Genomic DNA, 13,562 nt, shown 5'->3' with positions numbered 1-13,562 from the left:
AGGGTAAAGAGAGAGACCTTTTTGGCAGAAAGGAAAAGAGGGGGATAGAAGTGGGAGAGAGAGAGAGAGAAGGAGAGAGAGAGAGAGAGAGAGAGAGAGAGAGAGAGAGAGAGAGAGAGAGGGGGGAAGGGTAAGTCTCTCCACAGTCTCTTGTGGTCGGTCATTCGCAGGGCTCTGGTTTTTGAATAAGAGCGCCCGAAAGAATGCAAAATGTAAACAGAGAGCTTGGAGGCATCTCAGGATGTCGTTTGTGAATGGGAGTGCGTTCACCTCGGGAGCGCACACACACACAGACACACACACACACAGACACACACACACACCCGGACACACATGGAGACCTGAGCGAGCAAACTTTTAAAAGTTATTTCACATTTACTTAGCCAGGTAGGGCTAATATAAACAAAGCTGCTTTCAAATGAAGGAGAGCTAGCTTGAGAAAACAGGGCTGTAAGTCAGTGTACAGTACCAGAGGCACAATGTTTCCCCACACTAAATCCCTCACCAGCTAGCCTGCACTTTTCATCAACTCGTAAAGTTTAACACAACACGCTGGAATGTTATTCCTTCTAGAGAGGTTTAATCCTGTTTGTAGTGAATTGATAAACACAAACTTAATTGAGTCCAGTTTGGAAAATGTGAACGTGTGTGTGTGTGTGTGTGTGTATATACACATTTCTGTGTATATGTGCATGGGTGTGTGTCCATGTAGATGGGTGGGTGCGTGACTGCCTGAGTTTCTGCATGTGTATATATATATGTGTGTGTGTGTGTGTGTGTGTGGGAGAGAGAGAGAAGAGAGTGAAAGAGAAGGAGAGAGAAAGATGGATGACTGTGCGTTGTGTATTCTGTGCAAACTAGGAAAAAATATGGGGTGTGGGCACATTTGTGTGTTTGATTGCTTGCGGCTGCTAAATGAAAGCGGTTGGAGATAGAGCGTGAGAGATAGAGTGAGAGAAAGAGAGAATGAGAGAGAGAGAGAAAGAGAAGGAGAAAAACAGAGGGATAAAGAGGGAAGTATGGCAAAGGGAGGCCCATAGAAATAGCCTGCCATGCCAACCCTGCTCAACCACCTACTCACTCACAGAACCAAAACCCAAAACCCAGAGGGAACATGGTCTGTGTGTGTGTGTGTGTGTGTGTGTGTGTGTGTGTGTTTGCGTGCTCATGCATGCATCCGTGCTCCCATACACATCAAACGCTGGATAATTCAATCATGGAAACCACAATCCTCTCAGCAGAGAAGCCACATTCAGAACACTCCTCCTCTTCCTCCTCCTCATCTTCGTCCACAAGAAAGGATGTCAAGGCTTCTTCCGCATGCACTTAACATTATACTGCTCTCTTCTCCACTGCCATTACCAGCAAAACAACAAAACAACCACCAACTCTGTCAGCTCGGCTCTTAATCACGCTAGATAAAAAACAGACATCCATGGGAGGGAAAGAGTTGCTTTAGAACAAAGTTTATTCCTATCAGACTGTATTCTGAAAACTTACATCAGGCTGAGAATGCACACACACATGCAGGGGCACCGATTTAACGATTCACACCATATTGATATCGATATCAGTAGTAGTTAAGTTAAGTTAATGGCAGTCAGCTTTCAATGAGAAGATAAAAAATATGACTATCATGGGTATTCTGCAATGCAGTGGGCTCAGGCACATACCATGAATCTAAAACAACATGGGTTTGAGTTTGACTCTTCGCCCCTCTCTCCTGTCAGTCTTGAATATAAACTCTGTCCAATAAAGCAAGACTGATTCATAATCTTCAGAGTAGACAGCATTCATTGATTTTAGTGAGAATTATTATATATCAGAGATTAAAGCAAGATTATATATCAGATTCACTGCCCTCTGCTGGAGGACAGATGTCACCAGGGAAACACACACACACTCCTAAAATGAAATATTGAGATAGAAGAAAAATGCATTTCTCACACACTCTCTTAATCATGCACGTGCGCACTCATACAGGCAAACATGAACACACACACACACACACACACACACACACACACGCGCACACACACACACGCAAACATACAGGTCACAAACAACTAATGGTGACAGCTGCTACTTCTACGCCATTTCTTCATCCCCTCCCTTCGTCCACCCCCCCCTCCCCTCTGCTGTGAGTCTTCACTCTGCACCCCGGCCACAGGGCGAGTATCAGGTGAGGTTTTAAATAGCGGGGCCTCTATGAGATGACCTCAGGGCCCCAGGGGTCTACCCTGTGGCCCCTGGCCTCTACACTATGCCCCCCAAGAAAGCGCTCCGGGACCTGGGCCTCCCCTCGGTCCGTAGCCTTGAGACTACAATCCGCAGCCCTGTGACCCAGCCCAGGCCATAAATCTATTTGCATCTAGAGTCACTCACACAGAACTCTGTACAGTTCAACTCAAGTCCATGTCAGACACTGAAAACAAAAGGCATCCTCTTTATCATCATGCCAAATGAAAGCCATAGGCCCCTTTCTCTATCTTGAGTCCATGCTAAAGCTATAGGCTAACCACAACTCTATCCCCAGCCCAATTTACAGTACAGCTCCAGCCCCTTTCTCATCCGCTTCACCCCCAGTTTCAACTTCAACCCCTGCTCAGAGCTCAAGCTTCAAAAGCCCCATTTCCAATCTTTCTCCTCCCTTTACCCCCCTCACTCTCTCTCTCTCTCTCTCTCTCCCCTCATCCCTAACTCAAGGCATAGCCACATAACCACAGCCCAACCCCAGCCACATCTCCAGCCCCTCTCTCTCCGCACAGAGAGAGAGCGAGAGAGTGAGGGGCCGTCCTACAGGAAGGCCAATGTTTACGCGATACTGTTTTAATTAGAGGCAGGCGGCGCTGCTATTTTCTTTACAATTTGGCCTGTGTTTGCCTTAACCCAGAATGCCAAGGGATGGCTCCACTTTCCATTTGTGGCCGGGAGGAACTCTAAAGGGGGCTTCTTCCTCTCTTCCACGTCTCTGCTCCGTGGACGTGGCTTATACTTAATCATCACAAGATCATCCAGAATCATCTACATTTCAAAACTGAAGTTGTGCACGGGCCAATGTGCATGTGTTCTGACATTGTGGGAAGCACAGAGGGCAACCAGCCACATTTGTGTGCGGGGAGAGCCAGATAGCAGACCACAATACTACAACTTCCTGCTTCGGCTAATAATTTCCTGTGAGCGTTGCAGCCGACATAAACACAGCATTTATCTGCAGTGTGGATGCAATCTGCCCCGAATACACGCCGCTATCACTTTCATGTGATCTGGGTAGGGGGAAAAAAAGACTTTAAGACGACTTTATTATCATTCGCCGAATGTTCAGCAAAACACAAAACCCCATAGAGCCTCGGAGGCCGGCACAATCGACTCTTTGTGCAAGCGTGTGTTCAGCTCCCAATTGGTCTCTGTCGCTTTGTCTAATAAACAGAACTTCCTGTGTCTGAGTGTTTATAAACAGTGCTGAGTGAGCGCTGTGTGAGAAGAGACAATCCCTGCGAAAGCTGTGGCACGTGACGGGCCGTAGAATAAACACACCGGCCCGCTCTGGTACGCGGTTAATGGTGGTCTGCCGAGGACCGCAGCCTCCCCGGCACGACCGAGCGGCAGGTGACGACAGAGACGGGATGAGATCACCCACGTGAAAATGTAGCTCCACTCAATTCTAATGGGATTGAGAGATCTAATATGAGGTGGGTGTATTGGGTGTGTGCGTGTGTGTGTGCGTGCGTCCCCAGGCCACACAGCTTCCAGGCGGGGTCGTCCACGGGTCGCCTGTGGAGGGCAGTTCCAAATGAAACATAAACAGCCGTTCTGTCCTCTCCTCCTCTCTTTCCTCTCCTCTCCTCCTCTCCGCTCTCGGACGACGGGCCAGTCCTCCAGCACGGCCCAGCACAGCGTTCCACGGTCCAGGCAGAACTAATCTATCCCTCAGCTGTGCAGCCTAATCTAAACAAACAGATCTCTCCCTACCAGCATCTGGAACCCCTCACGTCCTGGGACCTAGGAAACCACCGCAGCCCGGTCTCTTTGTCAGTGTCTGTGTGTGTGTGTGTGTGTGTGTGTATGTGTATGTGCAGGTCTCTGTGTATCAGCCTGTCTACGCATGAGGGAGAGCGGGACCATGTCACACACACACACACAACGTCTAGCAGAGGTCAGCAGCCTTGGTGCTAGTGCGTGGTCTCTCTCTCTCTGATTCAACATGAAACTAACCTGTTCTGCCAACACCAATTCTACATGGTCTAACTTATGTGAAAGACAGCTTGTTATAGGGTTGTGATGGTCTGCCTAACAGTGGGCTCAAGCAAGAACATGTATAACAAATATAATCGTAGGTTAAACTGCAATGATTTTGAATCCTATGCAATGTCTGTGCTGTAATAACATGGTAGTAAACTGTGTATTATCAAGCTTATAATGACCATACTGTTCCATATGGTGCACACAGCCATATCACACATGGCCGTGGTCTGACATGGGGAAAGGGTGTGAAAACAGGGTGTTCCTCTCTAACCAAGGCTAAAATCAGGAGTCCTGGGCTGAAGGCCTCAGCTCCCCTCCAACTAAGCTGCTCCCTCCTGCGCCTGCGCAGCAGATTAGAGGAACACGCTGTCTGTCAGACCCCTGCAGCATGCAAGGAGAGAGCAGCCAACCCAGGGAGAGAGCTAGTGTGATCTGTATAGGAATCAGTCTGTTCTAATGGTTTGTACATTTCTGATTTGTATTTGAAGGAGGCTAGTCTAAATGGGTTGCCAAATCCTAACAGACTAGCCAGCGCAAAAAAGAAAAAAGGCAACAACACACACACAAGAAATGTGTATAGGCTAAATAACATATATTATATAGGCTAATATATAATTTTAAAAATCCATATAGCATTTCTCAACAGCTAAAACTGCAGCTCCATTCATGACTCCAATAGCTGACTCTCGCCCTAAGTGCTGGAATGCAGATCAAAGGAAAGGAAAAAAGCGCAGCCCCTTTCCCTTACCCCCCAAACACCACCCATACACACAGTCCTTTTCTCTAACAAAAAAGAATTCATTCTTCATAAGCTGTTTCCGCAAAGAACAACAAGTGAGCGGTCTATCCACTCCACAAACACGAGTTCCTGTCCGCACTCCGCTTTTTCCCTTCAGCCGGAGACAAATCTTTTTGGAAAGTTGAGAGCTGTCCAAAACGGGACCACACACAGTCTGCGAGCATTCAACTGCTGGGGGCAGGCAGACACACACTCGCACACTCACACACACTCACACACTCTCACAAAATGGCGGCTTTGACAAAATTTCCTCTCCCCCAAAAGCTGCTTATGAACTTAATTACAACTTTACTTTTGTGTTCGGTTACAGTCACCTACTGCGCGTCGCCCTGTGCGCGCATCCGTCACGGTTTGTGAGCCGAAGCAACAAGTAGCTTACGATAAATAAAACTATTTTCAAGTTTGACTTGGCCACTTGCCAGACCCTATACAATAAACAATCCCCCTAGCTTGTTTAGTAGCGCCCACCATCCCTCCCCACCTCACCCCCACCCCAACCCATCCCATATCCCTCCACACACACAATAACAAACTGTATCACTTCACGCGTTAATAAATAATACAGTATCTATAATAGAGCATCTTACACCCAATTCATCACACACCCCTCCATACACACTTGCATCAGAGATAATAAACAGTATAACGTCTCAGAAAAAAACAATCAATAATAAATCAGAGTATCTTACCTTCCACCCAGAGTTTCTCCACGTCCGTCTCCAAATTAGCTGCCCGTAAGCCCACGGCGAAAGCTCCGAATATCATGAGGCCCACAACCAAAAACTTTCCGCAGTTCTTTTGTATGTAACAGCCCAGCCTAAATAAAAGTCTCTGGAACTTCGCTCTCAGCCATAGAGGTGCCTTTCTCCCAGTCGCCTTCCCCTGCGACGAGAGAAGAGTCCCAATGTTATTGTCAACAACAACAAAAAAAACACTGCAACACCATGCTTACCTGGACAGGTGAGTCTGTCAGCAATAAAGAAAACAAAACAGCTTTTGAATTGCATGTATGCCACATGGGCTAGGGATGGGCTATCACGGGGGGGTCCCAAAACTTTTCATGTCAAGGACCCCCAACGTGATCAGACCACCAGACCCCCCATTAGATAACACTTTGACCCAATTATGGAACCCCATGTGAGCAGATTAGTTGCTACATATGATATACTATAGAATTGCAAACGTGTCTATAACGTAGGAGGGAAGGGGCAGTGAGAGTTATGATCAAAATAGTCATACACACTTATACATTTTCTCACTGTGAATGAAATAACAGTGAAATGAAACTGTTCCTGATATGCTGGAGACCCCCCTGGAAACCACTCAAGGCTCCCAGGAGGTTCCCAGACCCCACTTTGAGAACCACTGGGTTGCTATATCATATCACTGACATGGACAAACTTGTACTCTAGTTCTACATGCATGCAAAAGCGCGATGTATTAATGCACGGCTCCACGCACAGAAACAGAGCATTAGTTCACCTGCATACAGCAGCCTACATTTCCTAAGGCCTCATTGTGTCACTTCATCGGACAGTGATGAGTTATTAAGATGTTGATCCAGAAAGATTGACAATTATCAGTAATAGGTGTCACCGTTTTGTGTTCAACACGGTTAGAACTTGAGAGGGGTGCTGTTACTCTGCCCCAAAGCTCTGGATGTGGTTGGACCTCCAACGTGGATGGAGGTAAAAAAAAAAAAAAAAAAAAAAAAAAAAAAAAAAGAGAGAGAGAGATAGCTGTCAAATCAGCATTAGCCTATATGACATTTTTTTGATAATAGGTTCTCTCTCTCTCTCTCTCTCTCTCTCTCTCTCTCTCTCACACACACACACACACACACACACATACACAAACACACGAAAAATATATAGGCTAATAGTAATCTTAAACGATTTTGGAAGGGTTCTATGCAAATATCAAAAAGCTATAAGTCCCTATAAGAATATTATAGTGATATAAGAAATTACAAATACAATCAAGCACAATAAGGTCACTATACGCTCACTATTGTGCCACAGATATATGTCCTTATATTATAAGAATATTATAATATAGTGTTTTTTTCCCCGTTGAGGCACACACACATCAAGGACACCCACGCGCACACATCAAGTGGTGATAGGCCTATATTAAATCCCCTGAAAAGGTGCATGTGGTGAAAGCCACACACACCACCACCACACACAACTCCATTCCCAATCCAGCAGCCTGTGTGATCCGGGCTGGGGAGTGGAGGAGCCATCACAGAGGGACTTACAATATTTGTGAACGGAAGAGGGCAGCCACATGGATTTTTTTTTTTTTTCTTTAAGCGAGGTGAGCGATTCGCCTAAGTTAAGATAATGTCACACAAAACTTTACTCGGGCGCTCAAAAAACTTGCTCAGCTTGTGTCCCGATAGCTACACGAACCGGGACACGTTGAGCTGGTGACTGAGTTACAGCCTAAGGTAATACAGCCTGTAACTGAAAGTTGCATGTTTTGCCTTGAGACCGTTATAGGTTGGGACGTTGTTTTGGGGGCTGCAACAATCGAGTTATTACAATTTATTTGCAAACACGACCTGCTCCAGCTGCGAAAACACAACCCGACTGCAGACGAATAGTAAAAAAAAAAGTTCAACAAAACAAAACAAACCCAACCCGGGCTCGCTACAAGCTTGTCTCAAAGCCCTCTATCCCCCTGCCCAGCCCGTCCGCAGCTATATCCCGTTACCTAGCAGCGACTGGACATAGTTTGGCCACTTTTTTGCGGCTACAATGAAACCAAGACCAAACAACTGCACCATAATAACACGTGAAATAAGCACCTCGGATATTTGCTCCAATGCAAAACCCGCATCGCAGTAACTCGGCCGCTGCAAATACTCCAAATCCAGCGGTGTGTTGCGGGTATAGTCCCCCCTGTTCCTCCGCGTTATCCTCGGCCGATCGGGGTCTCTGTTTTCCTGCTCGGAGGACGCATTAGCAGCCGAGGCCATGTTGCGGGGACTGCGCGATGGTTACCGTTTCCCACTTGATAATATTTCCCCGAAAGCGTGTAGCGATATCCCAAGGCAACAAAGTTTCACTCTCGGTGATCTCACACCCGTGAAGTAGGACTTCATACTCCTGTTGGAGACGGCGAGTCAAAGTCTGCGCCTTCCATCCCAACATTTCGTGATCCGGAGGTCTCCACCGCTTTCACCGCATTCACCGTGTCTCTTAAAAAAAGTTAGTTTCTCTCAAAAAGCGAGGTGCGCAAAGTGATTCCCATACACAAATCGTCGGGTAAGGAACCTCGATGGTCGTTGCATTCTGGTGAGATCTATGTGGTCTTCCCCTGGGCCGCGCGTCACGGCCAACTCTGAGATTCAATAGATGAGGAGAAAAAAGACCTCTCTCCATTTGGAGGCAGAGGAGGAGGAGGGGTGAAAAGCAGAAAAAAAAAAAAAGAGTCGAGATCCCGCCTCTGGGGCTGTCAGATTGCAGGACTTTCTTGCATCTGATTGGTTCCAGAAGGGCAAAAATTACTCAGCAAACACGACTATTATTAGCTGCTTAGCAACAGCTCACTAAAGTAGAGAGACCACCCAGGCAGAGAGACCTCATGTGTGCATCTCCAACTTCAGGGGAGGCTTGCAGAGAGCCAAACCCTCTTGGTGCGTTTGGTTTTTGGGTTTTCCACATAGAGCTGCGTCGCTTAAAGGGAGCATTTCTCTGAGAAAACCCAAGTCCAAGGCAAGGTACACGGTCTATTCGTCGGAAGGGGCCCGAGGAATGTCAGAACTGCAGTTTTTTAACTTTGATTTTTTTTTCTACCACCACCATGATGGTGGTAGGTGGGCCTCAAATTACAGCGGTTCAAGGGGAGGTCCTAAATTTCAGTCTCGGTGCTATAATGTTAGCTCTACTGTAGCATAGGCTAGTCTGTAATAAAGAAAAACACGGAGACGACACCAAGAGTGCAAAATAAACTCATACTTTGTTGTTCATAGATTAAACTGTTTCTATATTAAAATTACAATAATAAACAAACATAATGATGTTACAACTGTTATTTTTTTGGAGATGTGGAATCATAATGTCATAGGCTACATATAGTCATAATGATAAAATATTTAGGCATATAATAGTCCTTTGTAGATAGACATAGCTCAATTGTAATGATGTCTATGTGTTGAGGTGATAGAGTTAATCCTCCATCCTCAACCCAGGATAAGGATAAGGCTGTATGTGCGGATGCGTAAAGAAGCGCTACAGCATCCCAAGTGAATTATGTTAATAGTTTATAAGTTGCAGATAACACCCTTTGACAATATTAATTATTCGCGGATATCATGCTGTGCCTAAAATTGTAACATTATCAGACTAATTAATTTAGCTGTTATTTTTTTATTCACAATCAAAAGTAAGGTTTTGGGGTCTGTACAATTACGCATGGAAATGATTATTTTTCCTACATCACTTAATGTTGATGTGTGGATGCAGTAGCCTATTATGCAGTAGTAGACCTATTACAATATTACAATATGGATGCAGTATTGGACTATGTTGATAAAGTTCAATATGATTATTTCTCATATCTGAAGAGACTATTCAAATCACATCGTAAATCGGGTATAAGATCCCAATGCATTTTTTTTTTTTATATATATATATATATATATATATTTTTTTCAAATTAAGCACGCATGGAATGTTAATGAGCACTGAAATATGAAATTCAGCAACACAGACTCCTTGTTATGAAGTCATTACGAGGTTTATCACATAATACCTTATGGTCCTCAAAAAATACAGGCAAAAAAAAAAAAAAAAAAAAAGCCTAAGAACTATAGCCAATACAACCACGAGTTTACACTTTTATTTTGGAAAAAGACATTAAGCTATCAAACCAACTGACACTAGATTGAAATGTATAACTGGAAGAGTAAAACCGACACAACCCAATAAAGTGTCGGAGCGGTAATTAGCCAGTGTAACCACTTGATGGACCAGAATATCAGTTTATCAGCCGGCCAAGATTTCACACCTGAGGCGTCAAAGCGCTACAGCGCCTTGTCTGGCTGCCAGGCGGCACTTACCATCTTCCGTCAAGGTGGGGAAAGGTTCCTGGACAAATCAATAATATCCGCCCCCGGTAGACTCCGAAACTTGTCACTTATGATGAAGATGAAAAGAGCTGCTTTATTGTCGCAGGGAGAAAAAAAGAGTCGGACGCATCGTAATCCGTCTTGGTCGCAGGCATCCTGCTCTGCGTTGGAAAAGGTTCACTCACAATTACATGGCTGTTCCTTTTGGCCACGTGGGTGGTCCCGTCCGCTGCATAGGCAGGACCCTTTGCCTATCACGTGATTAGCCCAAAACTGTAAACAGTGCCAACCCATGCACAGCAGCATCCCGTGTGTCAGTCAGTCAGTCAGACACACACACACACACACACACACATACACACACAGACACAGACACACACACAGGCATAGAGCATAGAGATACACACACACAGAGACATAGAGCATAGATGCACACATATTCAAATACGAACACATTTGTACACATATGAAGGCACGCACACACACACACATGCACACACACAGACAGACACACAGACCCACACACATACACACAAACAAAAACGCATGTATGAATGCATGCACACACACAGATGCACACATACATTCATGCACACAAACACACTTTTGTATTCGTATGAAGGCATGCACATGCATGCACACGCACGCACACATACACACAAACACAGAGACAGACACAGACACATATGCTACACATAAAAACTCAAGCATACGACATGCACACGCACACACACACACACACACACACACACACACCCAAACAGAAAGACGTGTATACATAGGAAGTCATGCACACATAGGCACACACTCACACACACACAGTGACACCTGCACACACTCAAGCACACGTCAAATTCATAAAATTTACAGTATATTGAATTTTGGTGCCTGAAAACTCTTTGGAGTGACTGGTGATGACAATTTAAACAACATCACTGTGTAGCTGCAAATATTGTATTTGCTCACTCTACCGCACACTGAATGTCTTTTTTCTCAACAAGTCTATTTTTCTCTTGTATGATTGCTTATGAACTGGCCTATAGCCGAGATCACCAAATTCAACCGTATTCTTCTAGTTGGTTTAAACCCTGCTTCATTTCAGATAGTTTCTTTGAGAAAAGCTTAGATAATGGCTGCTAGACATGCTACGGTTTTTATTTAAATAGGGTCGTCAGTTCAGTTCCGTCAGCATTTTCTTCCCTTTGAAATCAGTAGGAAGGCTGGATACAGAAGAGACGACTTCACTGATTGCAGAATAATGCAACTTAAATGGCATCAGAGACTCCTAGTGAGGCATCTGAGAGGGAAAAATAAATGATGGGGGCACAAAGTAAGGGTGCGATGTCTCCTAATGGCCCCATGTAGAACAAGGCCTGGGATGGCAGACACAGGTGAGAATGTCACAGCGGGATATGCCCCTATAGCAAGTAGGGGTACCTATGGCTCCAAAGGCAGGAGTCATAACCACCACACCATATCTGGGTACTAGACACGTTAAGGCTGTTGTCGTGATGGTAACACTGTAGGACTCCATCAAAGTGCCGTAGGCGATTGTGGAAAATGGTCCTCTCCTTCAAATACTGTAGAGGTTGTAAAGATATGCCAGTAAAAATGCTCTGGGAGATTATATTGCAAGCATCTGTGTTACCTAATGAAATACGTATGCACATAGGATGCCAAAACACCCTCGACCAAACATGAACATATTTCCTTTTTTTATTTACCGCCATGTGCTAATATGTATCAGATGGACTGATCGTTCACTTTCGGAATCATACCTTGGAGAAATTCATTCTCCATCAGTTTTCTTCAAGAATATGACTCATTAATTGCCTGCATTGCAGACACAAGTTTGGATTTCAGTCCTTTTGTAAGCACTGGGGGCTGAGTCTGTTTAGGCCTGTAAGTTATTGTCCTTTAACCAAAAGCAGAAAGTTATAAAGATGAAGTAGCTGCCCTGTACTTATGTGATAACTGTATTATCATTTTGTGATTAAAGTTATATGCGAAACAACGCAGCACACATAATTACTGATTAAAAGAATATCAAATTCTTACAAGACTGCAACTGGTCACAGTCATTTTGTAGCCCATCTGCTCATCTCCTCTTATTGCTGAACTACTGGTATCCTCTCCTGACTGTAATTCTACTATTATTTTTTGTTCCATGCTATTTACTATCGCCCAGAATGGTTTGCACAATCTTGCACTGCTCATAATGTTTGCAGTCTTTTTACACTATCCCACTTTAGCCTCAGAAATGATTTCATACTTCTAATCCTGTTCAGTTTACTGTAACACCCACCCACACACACACACTATCCCACGGAACGCTGTTCCAATGAACTGCTGGACACTCACCATTTGTGCTACAGCTGTATGCCATGTTGTCTGAGTGCACATAAAATGCCTGGAGTGCTGAATGTCTAAATGTAGACGGATATGTGTAGTTTACTGTTATTGTCTCTTTGCAGTGAATGTGAGGTGCTGTTGTCCCTGTAACATGCATGTCTGCACATTAGATTCTTCTTCTTCTTCTTCCCTAAAACAGTATGTACCTCAGAGGCTATAAATCCTAGAGCAACCAAATTAGATGGATAGGTTTCAAAACTCACCGACTAGCGAGGCAACAAAAATTACACCAATCGGTCAGGTGATGGCGCTATAACAAGCAACTTTATGTTTTGGCTGACGGCTCAGGAGTTACACATTTTTCACTATTTCTTCCACAAAGGTGATCCAATCAAAACAAAACTTCCTAGATTACTAGATTCAATCCAAACCATTTTTTCTTCAGGCACAAATGAAGTTGAAAGAGATGACACACAAACAGGAATTGAGGCATAATTCCAAAAAATGCTACAGCAACCAAATTTCACATACATGTTGGGATGGGTCCAGAAGTGTGTCAGACAGTTGGCCGTGCTCCATAGCACCACCATCAGGCCACCCATGCAATACTACCTATTTTTTTTGTATTTATCCTACAAAGTTGCCTCACTGTCCACCAAATTTTACACACAGCATATTTCAGCTGCTTACATCATCTTCGTATCACAGAATTTTGATATTTTTAACCATCTGGCAAACAGGAAGGAATGCATAATTCCTTAATGCCCATATGTTCAAGCAACAAAACTTAGCAAGCAACTTACATGTAAACATGTAAATGTTTGAAAAGGCCTAAAACTGTGTCAGACCACATTTGGTTGTGTTCTATAACTTTACCATGTGGCACATTTTCAGATGGCAATATGTCAGGCATCATTTCACCTGCTGTCCCAGGACTTTCACCATATTCTCACTGTCAAATAATTTGCCCCATGGGTTTGGACTCCACTAATCGCCATTTGCAGCTATATTTATGTCAGTTATGGATATGTCCCTGTACATTCATTGTACTTGATGAATTGACATTGGTGAATTGATTTTGATTCTTCC

At 44.4% G+C, this 13,562-nt stretch overlaps 1 protein-coding gene across 2 annotated transcripts in view; it reads right to left on the bottom strand.

The window, feature by feature from the left end:
* The window catches only part of ptch1 (patched 1), a 51,517-nt gene extending 41,319 nt beyond the window's left edge, over window positions 1–10,198 (bottom strand). The window contains exons 1-2 of one of the 2 annotated variants that reach the window (XM_071894762.2): window positions 10,113–10,198; window positions 5,734–5,926 (exon numbers count right to left, since the gene is read on the bottom strand). In XM_071894762.2, coding sequence (XP_071750863.1) covers window positions 5,734–5,926; window positions 10,113–10,115 — 196 coding nt within the window. In that variant the 5' untranslated portion in view covers window positions 10,116–10,198. Of the gene's footprint in view, window positions 1–5,733; window positions 5,927–7,856; window positions 8,383–10,112 lie in introns of those variants that run through there. The other variant, XM_071894760.2, reaches the window with a different exon arrangement.
* Between the last annotated feature and the right edge of the window lie 3,364 nt (window positions 10,199–13,562).

Source organism: Centroberyx gerrardi, chromosome 8, assembly GCF_048128805.1.
Source record: "Centroberyx gerrardi isolate f3 chromosome 8, fCenGer3.hap1.cur.20231027, whole genome shotgun sequence".
Taxonomy (NCBI): Eukaryota; Metazoa; Chordata; class Actinopteri; order Beryciformes; family Berycidae; genus Centroberyx; species Centroberyx gerrardi.
Note: the sequence above shows the minus strand (reverse complement) of the source record. Positions and strands in the feature narration are given on the sequence as shown.